We start from the raw sequence: 23,383 nt of genomic DNA on the forward strand, positions 1-23,383 counted from the left end.
CCAGGAGCTTCTTCTGGATCTCCCTCATGGGTGACAGGGGCCAAGCACTTGAGCCATCTTCTGCTACTTTTCACAGGCAATTAGCAGGGAGCAGGATTGGAAGTAAAGCAGCTATGACTCAAACTGGCACCCATGTGGGTTGGAGATGGTAGCTTAAGCTGCTATGCCACAGCGCTTGCCCCAAGTTTTTAAATGAAATTTAAGAAAGTCCGTGAAACTTTTCTTTCTTCTTTAGCAAATTGTACTATATACACCCATCTGTAAAAGAGGGTACTTCCGAAAGTTCATGGGAAGTATGCATTCTTTTAATTCTATTTTCCATGGATTTTTCAAGTATCCTCATGTACATAAAAGTGTACATACAGGTATATGAGTATGGCGTAACTTTAAAATTTTTTTGGTTTAGAACTTTGAAACAAAAATTATGATTGTCATTTAGAAAAACAAGATTGTGGAAGCACTCACTTTCCTAATACTTGTTTTGTTCATTAGCTTCTTATCACCTATTATAGAGCTGTGTTTCTCAAAGTGTAGACCATGGGCCAGAAGCATCAGCATTAGCTGATAACTGATTAGAAATGTATCCTAGGCCAATTAAGTCAGAAACTCTGGGGCAGGTCCTGGAAGACTTTGTTTTCAGCAAGCCTTCCAGGTGTTTGTGACGTGATAAAGTTTGAGAACCACTGCTTTGGAGCAGGGTTTTTCAACCTTGGCACTTTTGATATTATGGTTTAGATAGTTGTTTGATTTGGCTGTGGGAGTAGGGGACTATCCCATGTATTATATGATGTTTAGCAACCCTCCTGTCCTCTATACCCTGGGTGCCAGGAGCAGACTGTCCCTCCCTCACACCCTTTCCCCAAGCCTGACAACCAGGGAGGTATCCAGACATTGCCAAACATTCTCTCGGGGCAATAGCCACACACACACACACACACACACACACACACACACACCCGCGCCGTGGGGGTTGGGGGAACTGCTACTCTAGCACTATGTGATGTGGAGTGAATGGGTAAAACAGCTTCTTATTTACAGTAGCAGTGACCACATATTGAATACCTTCAACTTGTTCCAATTCTGTCTCAAGTGCCTGACAGTTTATACTGTTGACATCACAACAGCCACCCAGGATGTGTTTCAAAATCCAAAACCTAGACTATACAATTTATGAAATTTCTCATCTATTCCATCAGCTCAGGACTTGAGAACTAGTACATCTGGTTGTCGTAATGACTCACTTGGCTGTACTTGGAGTCGTATTCTTTTTGAAGCAAAAAGAATTTGGCATATAAACAAAATAAATAGTTATTCTAACCAGGTACTGCTTATAGGTGTAAACCTTTTATAAACTTAACCATAATTGTTTCTGGATAAAAGACAATTATTTGCGATGAGGCAATCAAGTGTGAATTATAAATCAATCAATAGTATGCTCTGTGTGTGTGTGTGTGTGTGTGTGCGTGTTTTTTTTTTTTTTTAAGATTTATTTGAAAGGCAAATTTACATAGAGAGAGAAGGAGAGGCAGAGAGAGAATGAGGTCTTCCATCTGCTGGTTCACTCCCCAGTTGGCTGCAACTGCTGGAGCTGCACTAATCTGAAGCCAGGAGCTAGGAACTTCCTCCTGGTCTCCCACACAGGTGCAGGGTCCTAGGACTTGGGCTGTCTTTTACTGCTTTTCCAGGCCATTAGCAGAGAGCTGGATCAGAACAGGAGCAGCTGGGACTTGAACCGGTGCCCATACAGGGTGCTGGCACTGTAGGCGGTGGCTTTACCCGCTATGCCACAGCGCTGGCCCCGTATGCTGTTGTTGAACTAAGAGTGATTCTATTATTTTAATTTTTTCTTTATAATTAGCACATGATAATAGTATATATAATGGGGCACAATGCTATTTTAATTCAAGTATCCTGGGGCTGGTACTGTGGCACAGCCAGTTAAGCCTCTGCCTGCAATGCCAACATCCCATATGGGCACTGGTTCCAGTCCTAGCTGCTCAACTTCCAGTAGAGCTCCCTGCTAATGTGCCTGGGAAAGCAGCAGAGGATGGCCCAAGTCCTTGGGGCTGTTTGGAGAGTGAACCAGCTGATAGGAGATCTCTCTCCCTCTTCTCTCTGTAATTCTGCCAAATTAATAAATAAATCTTAAAAAAAAAAAGAAACTTAAAAATATATGTATGCTCACCACCAGGGTAATTAACATAGTGTTTTCTAGTTTGCATTTTTTCATCAGAATTATTCGGGATTTATATTAGAATAAAGACTGTTCTACATAAAACATTTCAATGATAACAGGGAACAGAAGAGGGTAACTTTTTCCTCAGTAAATCTTTAAAAAATTAAGGTAGCTTTTTTTGATCTTACAACTTTGAGTGTTTTTGAGTAAAGTGAAAATTTATTACTGGTTCTCTGGAATTAGTGATGTGCTAATTTAGACTAAGCAGAAGAACTTTTTTTTTTTTTTTTTTTTTTTTTTTTTGACAGGCAGAGTGGACAATGAGAGAGAGAGACAGAGAGAAAGGTCTTCCTTTGCCGTTGGTTCACCCTCCAATGGCCACCGCGGCTGGCGCGCTGCAGCCGGCACACCGCGCTGATCCGATGGCAGGAGCCAGGTACTTATCCTGGTCTCCCATGGGGTGCAGGGCCCAAGTACTTGGGCCATCCTCCACTGCACTCCTGGGCCACAGCAGAGAGCTGGCCTGGAAGAGGGGCAACTGGGACAGAATCCAGCGCCCCGACCGGGACTAGAACCCGGTGTGCTAGCGCCACAAGGCGGAAGATTAGCCTAGTGAGCCGCGGTGCCGGCCGAACTTTTCTTTTTTTAAGATTTATTTTTTTGAAAGGCATTGTTGGAGCTGGCACTTTGGCATAGCCTGCCAGTTTGAGTCCCAGCTGTTCCACTTCTGATCCAGCTCTCTGCTATGGCCTAGGAAAGCAGTAGAAGAGGCCAAGTCCTTGGGCCCCTGCACCCACATGGGGAACCCAGAGGAAGCTCCTGCCTCCTGGCTTCGGATTGGCTCAGCTCTGGCCTTTGTAGCCGCTGGGGATGGAATGAACCAGTGGATGGAAGACCTCTCTCTCTCTCTTTGCTTCTGCCTTTCTATAACTCTGCCTTTCAAATAAATAAATTAATAAATCTTCAAAAAGAAAAGAATGACAGAGTTTACAGATATGAGGGAGAGACGGAGATCTTCCACCCACTGGTTTATTACCCAAATGGCCAGAGGTGGGCCCATCTGAAGCCAGAAGCCAGGAGCTTCTTCCAGGTCTCCCACATGGGTGTATGAGCCCAAGAACTTGCACCATCTTCCGTTGCTTTCCCAAGCTGTTAGCAGGTAGCTGGATCAGAAGTGGCGCAGCTGGGACTTAAACTGTTGTCCACACCAGATGCTGGCATTGCAGGCAGCGGCTTTACTTGCTATGCCACAATGTTGGCCCCTCATTCTTCCTTTTTAAATGATAACATAAGCACATAGGACAACATAGTAAATTTTTTTACATTATTGCATTTTTTGCAATGATATACTTTCAGATTATTTTATACACATAAGATTAAGTAAAGAATTCAACACTAAATAAAGAATTCAACAAATAGGAAGAAGGAAAACACTGTTCCTCAACATTAGAGACAAGGGCTCTAAACAGTCAACAAATCTCAGAATGTCAATTTTGTTCACATACATTACGTGTTTTTTTTTTTTTTTTTTCACACTGTTATCACAGATCAGGGAAAACATCCAGTATCTGTCTTTTTGAGATTGACTTATTTCACTAAGTATAATAGTTTCCAGTTGCATCCATTTTGTTGCGAAAGACAGGATTTCATTCTTTTTTATGGTGAATAGTATTCTGTAGCATGTATATACGCTATTTTCTTTATCCAGTTGGGAAACTGGGTTGATTCCATATCTGAGATATTGTGAATTGAGCTGCACTGAACTTGGGTACAAATAACTTCCACATGCTGATTTCATTTTTTTTTGGGTAAATTCCCAGGATTGGGATTGCTGGATCATAATATTTTCAGATTTTTTTTAAAGCTTTATTTATTTATTTGAAAGGCAGAGAGAGAGAGGGAGAGAGGTCTTCTGTCTGCTGGTTCGCTCCCCAAATGGCCACAGTGGCCGAAGCTGGGCCAATCCGAAGCCAGGAGCCTGAGCTGCTTCTGGGTCTCCCCCACAGGTACAGATGCCCGAGGACTTTGGCCATCTTCCACTGCTTTCCCAGACCATAGCAGAGAGCTGGTTCAGAAGTGGAACAGCCAGGACTCGAACTGGTGCCCATATGGGATGCCAGTACTGCAGGTGGTGGCTTTACCAGCTATACCACAGTGCTTGCCCCTATTTTCAGCTTTCTGAGGTATCTCTATACTGTACTAGTTTACATACCCACCAACAATGGATTATGGTACATTATTACATTTTTAAATTTTGAATCTTTTTTGTAACCAATTTAAAAATAAATTGGAAATCTCATATAATTGGTTAGAATATAGTAATTTAATCCTTACTTGAAAATAAAGATGGGAGTGGGTGGCTGGCACAGGAGTTAAAATGCTGTTTGAGGTGCCTGCATTCCAAGTTGGAGTCCTGAGTTGAAGTCCCAACTCTCCTTTCCATTCCAACTTCCTGCAAGTGCATACCCTGGGAAGTAGAAGGTTGATGGCTTCAAGTGCTTGGTTCCCTGCGCCGATCCGAAACCAGGAGCGAGGTGCTTCCTCCTGGTCTCCCATGGGGTGCAGGGCCCAAGCACTTGGGCCATCCTCCACTGCCGTCCCAGGCCACAGCAGAGAGCTGGACTGGAAGAGGAGCAATCGGGACAGAATCCGGCCCCCGAACCGGGACTGGAACCCGGGGTGCTGGCGCCGCAGGGGGAGGATTAGCCAACTGAGCCATGGCACTGGCCAGACTACTTCATTTCTTAAAAATGCTTCGAATGTTTTTAAAGAATGGTTCTTCAGGGTTTTTTGATCCTTGGTTTGCTAGGTTTTATTTTGTTTTTTTTAAAAGATTTATTTATTTAATTAAAAGACAGAGTTACAGAAAAGAATGATCAGAGAGAAAGAGATCTTCGATCTACTGATTCACTCTCCCAGATAGCTACAACAGCTATTGCTAGGCCAGATTGAAGCCAAGAACTTCTTCCAGGTCTCTCATATGAGTGGGAGGGGCCCAAGCACTTGGGCCATCTTCCTCCGCTTTCCCAGGCACATTAGCAGGGAGCTTGGTCAGAAGCGGAGCAGCCAGCGCTTGAATCAGTGCCCGTATAGGGTGCTGGTGTTGAAGGCGGTGGCTTATATTGCTGCTGGACAAGGCTAGCCCCTAGTTGGTAGTCTTACACAACTGTTAAGTTCTACAAAAAGAAACCAACTCCTCAGTCATTTTCTAGTGGCTCTGGCAGGAATGATATATGTTCTCTTCCTTTGTACAGAGTTCAGTGACAGCTACTTTTAATGTTCTGCTTAGTTCTTTGTTTTGTTTTGCTTTTGAATTAGAAATGTGAAAGTTGTTGTATACATTCATCATTGTATACATTTGTGTGTAATTGTATTTTGCTCTAAAAATATATAAAGATTATACTTCTGTTACTTGTAAATACTGTTCTTCATTACTGATAAAAATGTGATTTTATGACTCAATTTTAATAACTAATAGCATAGTTCTGATTTTTAAACTATTGCTTGAGAACAGATTAAATGTTCTTGGTTCATTAATATCTAGGAAGCTAGTAAAACATTTCTTTTAATTCTTGACTACAGTATAGAAAAGATATACTAATGTAATAAAATCTAATGTGAAAGACAGTTTAATACACTCAGTCTTAACACTAATTTTTTTTTAACTTCTATTTGTATCTTCCTTGTTAACAATGTTCATCCATACATGTTAGCTTATTCTTGGATAGTGTATTTTTAGCATTGCTTAGAAAATGACTGTTTCATATAAGAATATAACATTTAACTAATGATAATTAATACAGCTCTTTTATTGTATCTTTCTTCCTTTTAAACATAGTTTTGTCTGTCTGGGTCCAGTCAGGAGATAGAAACCACACAGTGGGTTAAACAGGGTAAGTTTTATACAAAGAATTATTAAACTCTGGTAAAAGAGGGACTGTAAATATGAGAAAACTGTGTATGGTACCTAGGGTTGAGGGAGGAGAGGCAAACTCTTAAGGGATCCTTCACCAAGGTTGCAGTTTCGATCTTGATGGGGAAGGTATAGATTGGCCCACTGAATTCAGAGAGGTCACTGTTTTGCCCAGGCTGGTTGGTAGTCCCTGATCAGGAATGCAGATGTTCAGCCAAAGGCTCATGGGCATGCAGAAAAAGGCGTGGCCGTGAGGGAAACTGTATAAATGCAATCCGTGTGGGCCTCCAGAGGAAACAGGCAGGGATGTGCACTAGGAGCCTTCTCTGTGCTTGCGCAGGCAGCACGTCTTTGGAGTGCTGGGTTCTGTGTGGAGAGGGCAGTTATTGCCAGACAAGGGGAGGCTGCAGGGTCACCAAGAAGGTTGCACATCTGCATTGTGGCTAGGATCGTGTCCAGCCCGAGGTAAACACATACACACACACACACACTCATGCCACTGACGCAGCGGGCAGCACGGGGGAACTGCAGAAGAGCCCTTTGTCCTGCATTCTGCTCTACGTACTCTGCTGAGAAATCGCACAGTCACCATCCGTTCTTAAAGGGTCTGTGTCCCTATGGCAGCGCATATAATGAAGGGCAAGTTTGGAACTGAGTCACTAAATTGATAACTGAACAGGAATGACCCTTTTCCCAGTTTACTTTCTTGCCGTCTAGCTATGTAAAGTCACTTTTTACTGATTATTTTTCTATACTTTTTGTTTGTGTTTGCTTTCCTTCCTTTTGCCCTTTGCCCTTTTGAATCAGATCATTGTTTTGAGTAGCTGTCCTTTGCATCACAGTTGTGTTCAGCAGCATCTCTGTCTTTGGTGCACATAATGCTAGTAGCACGCACATACAGTTGCGACAGCCACAAGTGTCCTTGGATGTTAGTCTGAATGTCTCCCGGGGAGCCAAGTCTTTCCTAGTTGGGCATTACTGCTTTAGGCCATTTGTTTTCTCTGTTAGAACCTATAAAATCTCTCTTTTCATGAGTGGTTTCTTGTGTCTTTTTTACAGATTCTATGTTAATAAAGGGAGTCTTAAATAATTTTAAAAAATGATTTTTAGTGATCATCATGAAGTATTTTAGCTCCTCTATTTTATCTGTATGTGAATGAAATCAGAATTTTCAAGAGATTTTGTTTCTAGTCACCTAAGTTTTTTTAAATGAAAAGTTAAGTCTGTAGTATTGCATTTATTTTTTGATTCACGAGTGTATGCCATGCACTCACTGTAGTTGGTACTGGAGATGTCATGAAAAGGCAATAGTGAGAAAAAGTTCCAAGTTTACATGAAAAGTCATTTTTATTTCCCTGTCACATTCTCTTATGCTTCATAGAAAGACATTCTTAAAAAGGATTGACAGAATGAATGCTTCCTGTCTAGAAGTGTTGTGTCAGAGGAGTCGCTGTTTGTGTAACAATACAATTTTGTGGCTGCAACTGTTGAAACTCCTGGGGACTTTAAATCAGAATTCCAGGATTCTGGTCTTGATCCTTAAATTGGTAACAAATTTGGCCTTAGTTGTCCATTGTGAATTTGTACTAGACTAACTGGATTCAAAATTCACTCTCCACTCAGCTCTAATATAGTAGTAGTCTTCCCCTGGATTGGAGTTGAAAATGAGAGTAGCGAATGCCTAAAGCCTAAGATATTCTTCTAGTACAGGGTGTAAGAAGAAATAATTGTATTTTCTGTCTTATATAGTTACAGTAGCCTAAGCAGTGTCAGTAGATGGCCAGTAGATTGAACTGAAACAAGCCTGTTTAGTAGAGAAGTACTTGGAACTCCAAGATAAACTGAAATTCTGGTGCTCTTTATCTGCTTTACCGAGATTTGATTGTGTCTTTTGAGAAAAAAAAAGTATCTTAAGGCAGGATTTCGGGTTAAAAAAGGGAAATGCTTAAAAAAACAATATACAGAATAGAAGAACATATTTGTATGTCATGTAGAAGGCATGTATATCCAGAATACATAAGGAACTGTTACAACTCAACAATAAAGACAAGCAAAAGGGCATAGTATTTACTGAATGCTTTTCCAAAGATGATACTTAATAGATGGCCAGGAAGAACACAAGAAGATGCTCAGAGTAACTAGTCATTAGGGTGATGCCAATGAAAACCACCATGGGGGCTGCTGCAGTGGCATAGCGGATAAAGCCGCTGCCTGCGGTGCTGACATCCCATATGGGTGCCGGTTCATGTCCCAGCTTCTCCACTTCCAATCCAGCTCCCTGCTATGGCCTGGGAAGGCAGTGGAGCATGGTCCAAGTCCTGCACCCACATGGGAGACCTGGAAGAAGCTCCTGGCTCCTGGCTTCGGATTGGCCCAGCTCCGGCTGTTGCAGCCATCTGGGGAGTGAACCAACGGATGGAAGACCTCTCTCTGTCTCTGTCTCTTTCTGCCTCTCCTTCTCTCTCTGTGTAACTCTGACTTTAAAGTAAATAAATAATTTTTTTTAAAAAAGGAAAAACCCCATGAGGGGCTGTTGTTGGGTACAGTGGGTTAAGTTGCTGCTTGGGACACAGACATCCCCTGTTGGGGAGCCTGGGTTTGAGTCACTTCTGCTTCCAGTTGAGCTTCCTGCTGATGTGCACCATGAGAGGCAGCAGATGATGGCTCAAGCACTTGGATTCCCCTGCCACCCATGTGGGAGACTTGGATGGAGTTCCTGGCTCCTGGTTTCTGCTCCAACCAGAGCCCACTGTGGCATTTGGGGAATAAGCAAGCAAATGAAAGGTCTCTGTTCTTTTGCTTTCCAAATTAGAATATAACAAAACAAAAACATGAGATATCACTTCACACCCACTAGGATAACTACAATGAAAATGACCAACGATGACAAGTATTGACAACGATGTAGACAAATTTAAAACTTAGTGCATTGCTGATGGGAATGTAAAGTAATCCCATCACTTTGGAAAACCCTTGGCAGTTTTTCAAAACACAGTTACAACATAACAGTTAAACAGAATTACCATATGACCCAGCAGTTCCTAAGTACTTACCCAGGAGGATTGAATAAACCTCCACACAAAGATTTGTTCAAGAATGTTAATATTAGCCGGTACCGCGGCTCACTAGGCTAATCCTCCGCCTAGCGGCGCCGGCACACCGGGTTCTAGTCCTGGTCGGGGCGCCGGATTCTGTCCCAGTTGCCCCTCTTCCAGGCCAGCTCTCTGCTGTGGCCCGGGAGTGCAGTGGAGGATGGCCCAAGTGCTTGGGCCCTGCACCCCATGGGAGACCAGGAGAAGCACCTGGCTCCTGGCTCCTGCCATCGGATCAGCGCGGTGCGCCGGCCGCGGCGGCCATTGGAGGGTGAACCAACGGCAAAGGAAGACCTTTCTCTCTGTCTCTCTCTCACTGTCCACTCTGCCTGTCAAAAAAAAAAAAAAAAAAAAAGAATGTTAATATTCCTAATAGCCAAAAAGTATAAACAACTCAAATGTCCATCAACTTATGGGTGAATAGAATATGGTAACTGCATAGGATGGGATGGCAATCAACCATAAAACAAATGAAGTTCTGATATATGCCATGAAGTGGACATACCTTGAAAATGTGGCCAAGTGGTGGTAAGGGAACTTTCTGAAGACCATATGCTATGTGATTCCATTTATATAAAATATCTGGAATTGGCAAGCAATAGAGATAGAAAGTATGAGGGTAATTCAAAAAGTTGTAGAGACGGGAATTAAAAGAAAAGGTTATTGGGGCCAGTGTCGTGGTGCAGCAGTTTAAGCTGCTGCTTGTGATGCCAGCACACTAAATCAGAGTGCCAGTCCAGGCTGCTCTGCTTCTAACCCAGCGTTCCTGCTAGTGCACCTGGGAAGGCAGCACATGATCGCTCTACTGTCTGGGCCCTTGCCATCCATGTGGGAGACCCAGGTGCAGTTCCTAGCTTCAGCCCTGGCCTAGGCGACCACTTGGGTAGTGAACCAGCAGATGGAAAGATGCCTATCTCTCAGTTTCTCCCCTTACCTCTGTCACTAAAAAGCTATTGTGCTATAAAAATTTTGAAATCATACAGAGTCTTCTCATAATATACAATTTCCATGAACTTTTTAAAGAACCCCTCATTAATAGCTACATGCTTCTTTTTGGATGATGACAATGTTCAGAACTCTGGATATACCAAAACTTCTGAGTCTTGTTCTTTCATCAGGTGAATTTAATGGTATGCAAATTATATCAGTAATTTTTTAATTGAACCTAAACGGTTTAAAAGGAAGTTTAATTTGTCTAGGATTAAGGTGTAATTGGCAGTCCATTTTTAAGCGTCACTTGAACATTTCTTCTCTATCCTTTCTAAGCGTCTATCTTCTTTGGTGTTTAATGTTTACTGTATTCAGGTTTTGGCTTTGTTTATAGTTCTGGTTAACAGATCACTTCGAGCTGTGACTGTAGGAGCAGGACTGGGAAAGTCAAGCCATCTGTCCCTGCTTGGGTGTTTTTTGTTTTGAAGATTCTTATCATTATACGTCTGTATAGTTTGTCTTATGAGAGAAAACGTCAAGGTGATTAGGGAAAAGAGGCAATAACAGAAAAAGTTCATTTTGTATCTTTATGCATAGTTATAGAGATATGTATAAGAAAAGATAAAAAGGATATCCTTTCAGAAACACATAGAAGGATATTTAAAACATTTTTTCTCTTCAACTGAGTTATACCATTATAGTGTTCATTTTAATAACATAATCTATATCATTTCAGACAGATTTGACCAGTTTTGGGCCATCAATCGCAAACTCATGGAATATCCTGCAGAAGAAAGTGGATTTCGTTATATCCCATTTAGAATATATCAGGTGAGAAATATCACTCTAAAAAATAACTGTTGGCCAAAGCCTCAGCCATCTTCCTTCTTAAAGCACACTAGTCCAAAATACTTATGTTTGCATATTAACTAAACTGAATTTGTTAGGATTTTTCAGATCTGTGACTTCTGGTGGCAGTCAAATCAGAGACTTCACTGGATTATTTGTCGCATATGCAGTTGACAGTTATTTGTAGAATCTGTGTTTGCAGACTCATGTGTTTGCTAAAATTTATTTGTGAATCGAAGTCAATACTTGGAACACTTTTTGTACTCATTTGTATGTGTGTATGATGTGTAAAAAGTATGATTTACTCAACACTCAGTTCTCAGCAGAACTTGAGCAAATTGATGCTCTTCCTACTTGTTTTACCTCTCATACTCTAAACAGACATTATGTTCACAGTCTATATAGTGCTATTTTTCACATTTTTATGCTTTTTGATGGTGATTTTACTACTTAAAATGAACCTCAGGCAAATGCTGAAGTACTGATTTTTAACTATTAACACACATAAAAGGTTATCTGTTAATGATTCGATTAACACATTGTGACCAAAGCTCACAGAAACACAACTCTCTGTTTCCCTTAAGGACAATGGTTCAACCTTTGCTAATTCCAGTGACTTTATAAAACGTAAGTGTCATGAATAATGAGAATCTACTGATCTTTTGTTTCCTCAGTTTTATACATTAGACATAAGACATAAGATATACATAAGATATACATATACATAAGATATATTTGCATGAGGTAAAGAAACTGTTTATGTACTTTTAAAATCCTGTGTTATTGGATATAGTAATATTAAGTATTGAATGATCAGTATTACAGAAGGCAAGCTAACGCTGTTGTAAAAAATATACCTAAGAACAAGAATTAGAAATATAATTCACGGGCATAGACTATAGTAGAACTTCTGTTAGGAAAAGACGTGAAGAATAGAGAGGAGGCAGTGTACGAATTTTCAGCCAGACCGAATTTATTCAGAGAAAATAAATTCGCAGAGCGGGGTGACCAACAGCCAGCGGGCACATTGATGGGACACGTGGCAGAATGACCCCCAGGGGCCGGGCCTTTTTATATTTTAGGAGGGTTAGGGATGGCGATGGGGGATGGGAGCAGCAGGGAGGGGAATTCCTGGTACTGGTCTTTCACGTGTTCTAGCAACTGGTCTTTCAGGTGGCTGTGGCTGGTGGGATATGAAGGCAATAGGATGTGAGATTCAAGGGCAAGGAGTACATTCCAATGTTTATCTGTCTTTTGGGCAATGAGCAAGAATGGCTGAGGCTTATGTCTTTGTTCCATCAACTTCCATTCAAACTTTTGTCACATTTTTGTAGCAATCTTCAGTATTCCGCAACGTTACTCATAGTTACTTCTGTAGTTTTTTTTATAACCTTTTATAGAGGATCACATAACTGTTCAAAGAGAAAAATAAGAATAAGGATCATTTCTTTTTTGTTTGTAGACATTTTTTTTACAGATTTATTTATTTATTTGAAAGGCAGAGTTACAGAGAGAGATATCAATCTTCCATCTCTCTTTTTCAGTCCCCAGATGGCCACAATGGCTGGAGCTGGAGTGATCCGAAGCCAGGAGCCAGAAGCTTCTTCCTGGTCTCCCATGTGGGTGTAGGGGCCCAAGGACTTGGGCTTGACAGGCTACACCACAGTGATGGCCCCAATTTTATTTTCATTTTATGTACCAGGAGCTCCATAGTGACGTATCATTAGGCGTTCCCACAATCTATGAAATTATCTTATTTATAGGATTTAGTTGAATAAAATATACCATAGACTTTGAAGACATTTCCAAAAGAATTTCACAGCAGTTTTTGAGATTTATACTCCGCATCGTTATTTGGATTAAGCTCTGAATTGTATATTCATATCATTTTTTTAAGCTCCTGTAGGGAAAGTGCATTTTACTATTACTTAACAAAGAAATTCTTATTGTCTGAAGCTCCTGCTGTGACGTCTTTAACACCAAAAGATTCTTACAGGGAAGGAAAAGAGAAAGAATGCTGGCAGTGGGGAATAATAGTTTTTGAAAATATCTATAATCATTTAGAAAGTGGGAAGGTAGAGAATTCTCAAAATTTGCTTGACAAAGCCTGGCAGCCAGATGGGGACTGTTTTAGGGCAGAGCTTCCTGCCTGGTCTTTCCTGTGTCAGAGCAGTTGGGCAGTTTATTCTGAAACAGAAAGAGATGAAGAGCCCCAGGGCTTTATTGCTTCTTCCTGACCTAGAAGGCTGTAACTTTCCTTTTGGCTTTGCCCCCTTTCCATCTTGTTTCTTATGTGAATTTGTAAAATTTTAGAGGTGAGATACATAATTGAATATAAATTATTTTAACCTTCTGTGCTTTCACTGGAGGAATGACAGGGCTTGGCTCTCTGTTGTAGTTAGAAAAATTTTATGATCTGAAGGTAGCATCACATTTCTGTTAGCTTCTTTACATCTGATTACTTTTTATTTTTGTGATATTCTGTTTAAGTGTATCTTTTATTTATGCAAGAATTTGATGAATTAGCACTGTCATTTCTGTAGATATAAATCCGCACTATTTAAGAGCTTAAAATTAGTAAGAAAAACATTTTTTAAAAACCTAAAAATTCTGGTCTAGTAATAGATAATTGAAGGGTGTAGTTTTTACTAAAATACTTACGTTACTCTGCAGAATCCTAATATAATTCCTGTATAGCCGGGGGAGAAGGGAGCAGCACTGAGCATGCTTGGGCATGTTGAAGCCTCAAAATCATCTTAGGATATAGGAATCATTCATTGATTTTACCTATGAGAAAATGAAACTCAGGGATTCATTTCACTGACTTGGGGTCATGCATATAAAAACTACAAAACACAAATCCAGACCTAGTTTTAGTTGATGAACAAAGTATGATCTTTTTCTTACAAAGTTAAGCTTGTGGTATCTTCAGACAAAAAAAATGACGTCCCCTTTGACCAAATAAGTTAGTGGGATTCTAACAAACCGGAATTAATAGATGTCCTTAAATACTGACTTTTGTAAACATTGTTGGAAAATTGTTTATTTTTCATCTCTGATCCATCTATCATGGGCATCTATCATGGACTCCAAATGACTGTAATTAAGTGACAGGGTCTTAGTGGTAAAAGTTAAATTGGTCTAGAAGTTTTCTCTAAGAGATGTTGAGACCAAAATGTGTCATTTCTGTCATTTACATAACAGTTTAGTTTGGTGTGTGGGTTTCAGGTTTGTGTTCCTGAAATCCAGGTGCTTCGTACTAGCTGGTATTCTAGAGATGAGGTTAATGGCAGGAAATGTTTCAGAAATGTAACCAAAATGTTATCTAGAATAGCACGCATAAACAGATGGTGATTAATGAGGATATCTGTCAAAAGATTTATAAAATGGCAGTGAAGTCCTTAGGTGCTGATATTTATGTTGTAGATCAAAACTAGGTACATTGTTTTCATTTTTCAAGAAGCAATAGATGGATAAATATTATCGTGCCAATATACTTTAGATAAGAAAAAATTTGTCTCATTCATTTAATCATCACATTTATCTACTTAGAAATATATGCATGCTGTGTGCTCTGCTGTGTAAAGGGTATGCAAGTGGTGATTAATATCATACATTATCCTGTAGAGAAGTTTGTGGGTTTTTTTTTAAAGATTTTTTTATTTGATAGGCAGAGTTAACAGAGTGGCAGAGACAGAGAGGTCCTCCATCTGCTTGGTTCACTCCCCAAATGATCGCATAGGCCAGAGCTGCACTGATCCAAAGCCAGGAGCCAGGAGCTTCTTCCAGGTCTCCCAGTGGGTGAAGGGGCTCAAGGATTTGGGCCATCTTCTGCTTCCCCAGGCCATAGCAGAGAGCTGGATCGGAAGTAGAGCAGCTGGAACTCAAACTGGTGCCAACATGGGACATCAGCACTGCAGGTGGCAGCTTTATCTGTTATGCCACAGCACCGCCTGAGAAGCCTGTATTATAAATGTGGAAAGAAACTAAGGATACAAGCTTAAGTTTGCACCTGTGGTTTCTATCAAGAAGAGGTATACAGTGGGATCAAAGCCAAATGATCCTGGAGGAGGGATTCATGTGGGTTTGGGCAGTCAGAGTAGACTGCCTTGAGGAAGTGTTGCATCGTGGGAGATCTGACAGGTGGAATTCAGGTCAGTAGTGTCTCATGAGAAGAATCATGTAGGTACAGGAGACATTGTGTGTATGAGGATACCTGGTTTGAATTGAGCACAGAGAATTGGAGGCTGAAACTAGGAGTGAGACTTACTAAGGAAATTTTTCTTCATAAAGAATGGGAAATCCTAAGGGCTTTTTAATGATCTGAACATCTGTTCTTCAACAAAGAGCATTTAGTCAGCTGCTTTGTTCTGCATGTAATTCTTGAAATTATAAATAAATTTAGAGAATCTTCTCAGGAAACACCTAACATTTTTAGTTTTAAAAACATGAAGCTGATAGTGCCTGTTTTCTCATAAAGTTAAGATGGTTCCTACTCATTTGTCTTTGAAGAGGTTGTTTATCAGTCATATGATAGGATATTAAGTAGATTTTAAACTTAGTTTTATTCTCTTTCTTAATTCCTAAAACTCTGCTGCTTTTCCTTTTTATCACTTCAATATAGAATTGTTCATTTATGTTATTAAAACCCTACTAGTATTTTAGTTCTATAGGGAGGTTTACTAGCCATTTTACTTAAGGAAGTCTACTTAGCTTCAGTTGTGTTAAAAACATCTAGATACTTAGGAGTGTTGGAGAAGAAAGAGTTCCTTTTTAAAAAATGGAAACTAGAATGTCAGGGATTAACTTGACACTTCTAAACCTGAAGAAAAGGCCAAATGTTTTTCCAGAAATGTTGATTTATTAATTTTGGAAGGTTCACGTGAACAGTAGGAATGTATGGCAAATTATGGCTGTATTTGTTAGGATTCCTCCCCTTCCAGGGTTACAGCGATGCTGGTGAGACATTATACTTCTGTTCTTCCACGTTGTTTTCCGTTTCAGTCGATATCTTGCAATTACATCTAGCAGAAAAACCAAGAAGAAGGGCTTTATGGTTATTAAACTGAATATTGCTGCTTTTACTTTAGTTTCAGTCATTTAAAAAAGATACACTGTGGGGCAGGCATTGTAATGCAGTGGTGAAGATGCCACTTGGGAAACTCACATCCTATATCAAAGTGCCTGGTTCCCTCTGTTTCCCATCTAGCTCCCTGCTAATGTCTACCCTGGGAAGGCAGCAGATGATGGCTCAAGGACTTGAGTCCCTGCCACCTGTGTGGGAAACCCAGATGGAGTTTTTCTCCATAGTGTAATGGATTTTTTTCCTTTGTTAGGCAGGCCTTTCCTCACTGTGTATTATATGTGATAGGGGTCCAGTTTTATTTTCTTCCAGATGATAGCTTGTTATTTATTATATAAACTAAGGGCTGGCCAACTTCTTTTCTGAAAGGGCCAGTCAGTAAGTATTTTCAGATTTACAAACTAACTGGTGACTCTAGCGTGAGAGCATCGTTAGACAGTTTGCAAATGACAGGCCCAGCTGTGTCCCTGTCAAACTCCCTTTACAGAAACAGCCAGGGGCACAGTTTGGCTTGTGTATCGTAGTTTGTTGGCTCCGGATGTAAACTGTTCTTTTTCTGCTGGGTAACCATGTCACCTCTGTTTCTTATGCCAGTATTATTTTAATTTAATTTTAGTGTTTTTATGCCTGCTGGAGCAATCCATTCCTTTCCTCTTTTCTCATGGTTTTTATGGTTAGTATCAGCCACTTTTTCCATATGATTTTTTTAGTCATTTTATTCAGTTCCCCATTGTGCTCTGTGTAAGTGGAAAAACACTAAATTTCAATTGTAATTTTAGTGCAGTTCAAGTTATGAAGTCTTCCCAGAGAAAAACATGAAATGCCTTTCTTACTATTTAGATTTTATTTTATGTTTTTTTTTTATATATTTTAAGGTTTTCTTCAATAGTCTGTGTGCTTTTCTCTTTAATTTCTAGACATTTTGTAGAGTTTATTTCATTACCATTTCTGGGTACTTATTTATGGCATGAGTAAGGCAAATTTTTTTAAAAGATTTATTTATTTATTTGAAAGGCAGAATTACAGAAAGGCAGAGACAGAAAGAGAGAGTGAGATCGTCCATCCTCTGTTTCATTCCCCAGATGGCCACAATGGCCAGAGCTGAGCTGATACAAAGCCAGGACCTAGGATCTTCCTCCAGGTCTCATGTGGGTACAGGGCCCCAAGGACTTGGGCCATCTTCTACTGCTTTCCCAAGCCATAGCCGAGAGCTGGATTGGAAGTGGAGTGGCCAGGCCTGGAACCGGAGTCCATATGGGGTGCCAACAAGCACTGCAGATGGTAGCTTTACCTGCTAAACCACAGTGCTTAGTAAGACAAATTTAAAAACCTTTCCTACTATTTTTTTTAACCAATCATTTCTTTTTTTTTCTTGCTTTATTGCATTACTAGTATAACGTTAAATGATCGTCCCAGCAGACATTTCTGTTTGGTTTCTGATGGAGTGATGCTGTTTAGTGGTTATCATTCAGAATGATAGCGTAGTCTTTAGCAGATTGAGTAATTTCCTTGTACCATTTTCAATTAGAAATAGATGCTATTTTTAGTTTGAAGTTAGTATTTCTCCCCTTTTTGTCCTTTTAATACTTCTGTGTTTTCATTCCATTAATGTTGACCCTCCTTTTTCTCAGGCTCGTAATCATGTTATTAAGATATTATCTATTTTACTTACCAAGACACTGTATTATTTTACTGCTTGAGATGACAACTTTAAAGTACTCTCCCCTCTCTGTGCTCCTCCACTCTTTCACTTTATAGAGGTATTTATAACACTTGAACTTCCTGGTGCCCTGAGATTTTCCTTTGCAGATTGTGTCTCCTGTTTCAAGGATACATATTTAACGTTTATATTTTACATCCCTAGTGGTCTGTCCATATCCAAGGTGTCAGTTCCTGCCAAGGCTTTGGAAAAAAGGCTCTCTGTTCCCCGGTCCTCTCTGTCTCTAGAATAGAAAGGAATCTGTGTCTTAGGGAGATCTTCCCCCGCTTCTATAGACCCAGATGCCAGTTGCTCCTGCAGTTCGTTTCCACCCAGTGAGGGGGAACACTGCAGAAGTTCCTGGCTCTCTTTGTGTGGGTCCTCCCCTAATCCCAGCACTGCTTAGCTCAGGGGGACTGAGATGGAATTTGAGGAAAGGGGAGAGGAGTGTATTAAGCCAACACCCCCCCTAGAATCCCCTCCAAGTGAGATGTTAATAGGTTGTTTCTCATTTAAAGAATGATCTGATGCTAATTCTTGTAGGAAGGTGTCTGTAATAATTAATTCACACCCTAAATGTAGCAATAGCATGCTAAGGTATATGTGCTTAAGACTGTTTCTTTATTTATCTTACCTGTTTGAAAGACAGATAGACATAGAGAGTGCGCTCCCATCCTCTAGCTCACTCCGAAAGGCCCACAACAATTTGGGTTGGGCCAGAATGAGGCAGGAGCCAGTTACTCAATCTAAGCCTCCCTCATGGTGATGGTGATCTAACCACTTCAGCCATCACTGCTGCCTCCCTGGATCTGTATTAACAGGAAGCTGGAATCAGTATCTGAGCCTGGAATTGGACCCTGGCACTCCAGTATAGGTTGCAGTTTTCTTAAGCTCTAGGCTAAATTCACACTCTTCAGATCATACATCTTTTTTTATTGGCTAGTAATCTAAAACCAGTCTATGAAGTTAATTACAGTTCCTCTCCAAGTACTTTTTACTATTTTTATTAAACTTCTAAGAAGAATGCTACTTTAATAAACATTAAGAAGCTAAGTCTCAGCACCATACTACAGTTTTTTTAAAGATTTATTTATTTATTTGAATGGTGCATCGACAGGGGTGGAGGTGGGGGATCTGGACCAGGCCAAAGTTAGGAACCTGGAAACTCCATTCTCATCTCCCACATGGATGACAAGGGCCCAAGTACTTGGGCTGTCTTCTGCTGCCTTCCCAGGCTCATTAGCAGGACGCTGGGTCAGAAGCAGTGCAGCCAGGACTTACTGGTGTTGCAAGTGGTGGCCTAAATCGCTGGGTCACAGTGCTGGCTTCATAGGCTTATATCCTGTACTTCTTACAGTGTAAACAGGAGCTTCATAATAGGAGCTTCATAAATGTATAAACTTGTGAACAAATTAAGGAAGTTATAACCACCCATGAAATGATGGTTATTCTAGTCTCATAATGTAATAACACTGTGACATTCATTCCATAAAGTTTTGGGCTGGATTTTCAGTTAGGCAATAATTCTCATTTTCTTCTGTTGTTCTATAGCTCTAGTTCAATGTAGTGTGGAAGAAACATAATAAGAAATCATGCTGTGTGCTTATAGCACTTTATGTTTTGTAGAACACCATATTTGATCTTCCAAACACCCGTATGGAATAGACTAGACATTGTCTTTTTAAGGTAGAGCGTAATGACCAAAGGACAGCTAATGGCAGTAGATCAGGAACTATAATATAGAGTGTCTCAAAATTGTATATATTGCATGTGCATGTTATAAAGGAATGTCTTTTTTAAAAGAAGATGGGCATGTTTATTGAGGCTTTAGAAGTTGCTTATGAGATTCATGTTTTATGGGTATTGGAATATTTAATGAAGATTTCTTTAGAACATTGAGATTTAAATTTTTGTTTTTTAATTTTTTTGACAGGCAGAGTGGACAGTGAGAGAGAGAGACAGAGAGAAAGGTCTTCCTTTGCCGTTGGTTCACCCTCCAATGGCTGCCGTGGCTGGCGCGCTGCGGCCAGCGCATCGCGCTGATCTGAAGCCAGGAGCCAGGTGCTTCTCCTAGTCTCCCATGTGGGTGCAGGGCCCAAGGACTTGGGCCATCCTCCACTGCACTCCTGGGCCATAGCAGAGAGCTGGCCTGGAAGAGGGGGCAACCAGGACAGAATCCGGCGCCCCAACCGGGACTAGAACCCCGGGGTGCCAGCGCCACAGGCGGAGGATTAGCCAAGTGAGCCGCGGCGCTGGCCGCGATTTAAATTTTAAGTATTAAAAATATGGAACACAGGATTTAATTGGCTTAGTTTTGATTTTATTCAAAATTCTGTTTTTGGGTAGTGTATTTCATTGGTAACTTTCAAATTGTTTCCTGAAGTTAGAATCTTAATTATATAAAAATGAAATTAATAAAAATACTAGGGCTGTTTCAGATACAGTGAATTTGGAGTAGAACACAAGAGACTTTATTAGTAACTTGAAAATTTTTTAAATCCAGGGCTGAAGGCTGGCATGTTATGCAATAGTTAAGACACTGGTATACCTGCAGCCCATATCGAGTGCCTAAGTTTGGGTCCCAGCTCTGCTTCCAATTGCAGCTTCCTGCTAATGCATGTGCTGTGAGGCAGTGTGTGATGGCCCAAGTGCTTGAGAAACCTGGATTGAATTCCAGGGTCCTTACTTCAGCCTGATCCATCTCTGGGTATTTAGGGAGGTCTTTAGGGAGTGAAACGTCAGATGGGAGATCTCTCTATTTCTGTCTCTCTGACTTTCAGAATAAGTAAATGAAAATGTTTCTTAATAACTATCTGTCAAATAACAAAAAAAGTTAAATGAAGGATCTGGTGCTGTGGCTTAATGGGTAGAGTCTCCGCCTGGGACACTGGCACTCCATGTGGGTGGGTGCCGGTTTATGTGCTGGTTGCTCTACTTCTGGTCCAGCTCTCTGCTAATCACCTGGGACTGGCAGCAGAGGATGGCCCAAGGATTTGGGCCCCTGCTACTCACATGGGACACCCTGATGAAACTCCTGGCTTCTGGCCAAGCCCTAGCCCTTGTGGCCATCTGGGGAGTGAACCAGCGTATGGAAGGTCTCTCTTTTTCTGCCTCCCGTTTTCTCTCTCTCACTCTTTCAAATAAATAAATTAAAAAAAAAAAAAAAAGGTTAAATGAAAACTTAGAGGCTGAATTCCTTAGATTTGTGTATCTCACAGTTACTGTTTGTATACATATATGCATTGATGTGTGTTAATTTTACAGAGTTTATGCCTTGGGCAAGCACAACTGTGTGCTGGCGATATTAATCAGTGAAAATGGCTGCATCTGGCTTACAGTAACAGACGGGACAAATAGACGGAACAATATTGACCTTTCAGCCGGTGCCGCGGCTCACTAGGCTAATCCTCCGCCTTGCAGCGCCGGCACACCAGGTTCTAGTCCCGGTCGGGGCGCCGGATTCTGTCCCAGTTGCTCCTCTTCCAGGCCAGCTCGCTGCTGTGGCCCGGGAGTGCAGTGGAGGATGGCCCAAGTGCTTGGGCCCTGCACCCCATGGGAGACCAGGAGAAGTACCTGGCTCCTGCCATCGGGCTCAGCGCGGTGTGCCGGCCACAGCGTGCTGGCTGTGGTGGCCATTGGAGGGTGAACCAACGGCAAAGGAAGACCTTTCTCTCTGTCTCTCTCTCTCACTGTCCACTCTGCCTGTCCAAAAAAAAAAAAATTGACCTTTCGGTCATTGGACATGGACTTGCTTTCTGTTTATTTAGAGCCATAGTTTGTTTCACTGATGTTTTGAAGTTTTCTGTATTCAAGTCTTACATTTTTGTAAAATTGATTTCTAAGTGTGATTCCATGGTGAATGGATTGGCTTTTGCATTGTTTGTCACTGTTAGTATATGTTAATAATATTGATTTTTATATTCATATATTGATCTACAACCTTGTTGAACTCAGCGAGTAGCTCTCGCATGTGGTTTTGTTGTTGTTGACTCATTGGAATTTTCTAGGTCAGTCATGTCACTATGCATAGAAATAGCTTTACTTCTTCCCAGTCTGAATCACTTTTGTTGCTTTTTCTTGTCTGATTTCTCTGTCAGGAACCTCCAGTACAGTGTCAAAGAGAAGTGACAGAAGCAGGTGTCCTTGTGTGTTAATGTTAGAGAGTGGTTCATCATTAGCAATGATAGTTATGTGTTTTTCAAAGATGCCCTTTATCAAATTGAGTTCTGTTCCTAGTTGTTTTTTTTTTTCCTAAATTTCATTTATTTGAGAGAGGTGGGGGGCGGGGGATTCTGTCTGCTGGGCCAGTGTTGAAGCCAGGAGTTGGGAACTCCATCCAAGTCTCCCAGATGGACAGCAGGAACCCAGCTACTTGAGCCGTCACCTGTTGCCTCCCACTCTTTGTTATAGAAGGATGGAATCAGAAACAGTGCCAGGTATCAAACACAGGTACTCCAGTTGGACAGAAGCATCTTTAACAACTAGGCTAAATGCTCACCCATGTTAAGTGTTTTTTGTTGTGAAAGGGTATTTGAGTTTGTCAAATGCTTTTTCGTTCTCTGTCCAGGTGATCTCTTAGGTTTTTTTCCCTTTTTAGTACAGTATGTTGATTCATATCCTTTTGTGAATGACCATGGACTCTTGGGGAAGATTACATTTGGCTGAGTATATAATCCCATTCATCTGCTGCTGGGTTTTGTTTCCTATATTTTGTTGAGAATTTTATGTCTGTATTTGTAAATGATATTATTCTCTAGTATCCCTGTGATGTCTTTGTCTGTTTTTGCTATCAGGCTAATACTGGATTCAGAATGAATTAGAAAATGCGCTCTCTTCTAGTTTTTGTTTGAGTTTGTGAATAGTTGGTCTTAAATATTTATATGTTGAGTAGAAGTCAGCAGTGAAACCATTTGTCCTGAGAATTTCTTGGTGGGACATCATTAATTTTAAATCACTAATTCACTCAATTTGTTGTAGGTCTTTTTGGATTTTTTGTTGTTTTTCTTGAGTTTTTTGTTTGTTGTAGTTTGCTTCTTTCCAGGAATTTGGCCATTCTCTTTAGTTTATCTAGTTTTTTGGCATATAGTGTTCCCTCATTTTTATTTCGGCATGATTAATTGTAATGGTCACTTTTTCATTTCTGATTTCATTTTATTTTTTAAAGATTGATTTATTTGAAAGGCAGAGTGGTAGAGTCAGAGATCTTCTGTCCAGGTGTCCGCTGCCCAAATGACCACAGCAGTCAGGGCTGTGTGAGAGGCCAGGAAACTCCATCATGTACCTGAGCAGGAGCTGATTCAGAATGGGGAGCAGCCAGAACTTGAACTGTACTCTGATGGGACACACTCTGATGTGGTACTGCAAGCAGTGACTTAACCTGTGCCACAGCATCAGTTCCCCATTTCTGATTTTGATAATTTGATTAAACTTTTTTCCCTGGTTATGCTAGCTAACGTTTTATCAGTGTGGTTGATCTTTTCAAAAATTTACTTTGGTTTTGTTGATTGCCTCCATTTTTACATTCTCTATCTAATTCATTTCTTCTCATCTGTATTATTTTCTTCATTCCACTTGCTTTGAGTTATATGTTCTTTTTGTATTTTGTTAATGCAGGAAGCTGGTTTGTTGGTTTGAAATACAC

The 23,383-nt window shown here is 40.6% G+C and overlaps 1 protein-coding gene across 8 annotated transcripts in view; it reads left to right on the top strand.

The window, feature by feature from the left end:
- ATG5 (autophagy related 5) overlaps nt 1–23,383 on the top strand; it is a 191,533-nt gene that overhangs the window by 78,471 nt on the left and 89,679 nt on the right. For 7 of the 8 annotated variants that reach the window (XM_070073741.1, XM_070073744.1, XM_070073739.1 and 4 more), the window contains one exon: nt 10,848–10,942. In XM_070073741.1, the coding sequence (XP_069929842.1) occupies nt 10,848–10,942 (95 nt within the window). The remainder of the gene's footprint in view (nt 1–10,847; nt 10,943–23,383) is intronic. The other variant, XM_070073746.1, reaches the window with a different exon arrangement.

Source organism: Oryctolagus cuniculus, chromosome 5, assembly GCF_964237555.1.
Source record: "Oryctolagus cuniculus chromosome 5, mOryCun1.1, whole genome shotgun sequence".
Classification (NCBI taxonomy): Eukaryota; Metazoa; Chordata; class Mammalia; order Lagomorpha; family Leporidae; genus Oryctolagus; species Oryctolagus cuniculus.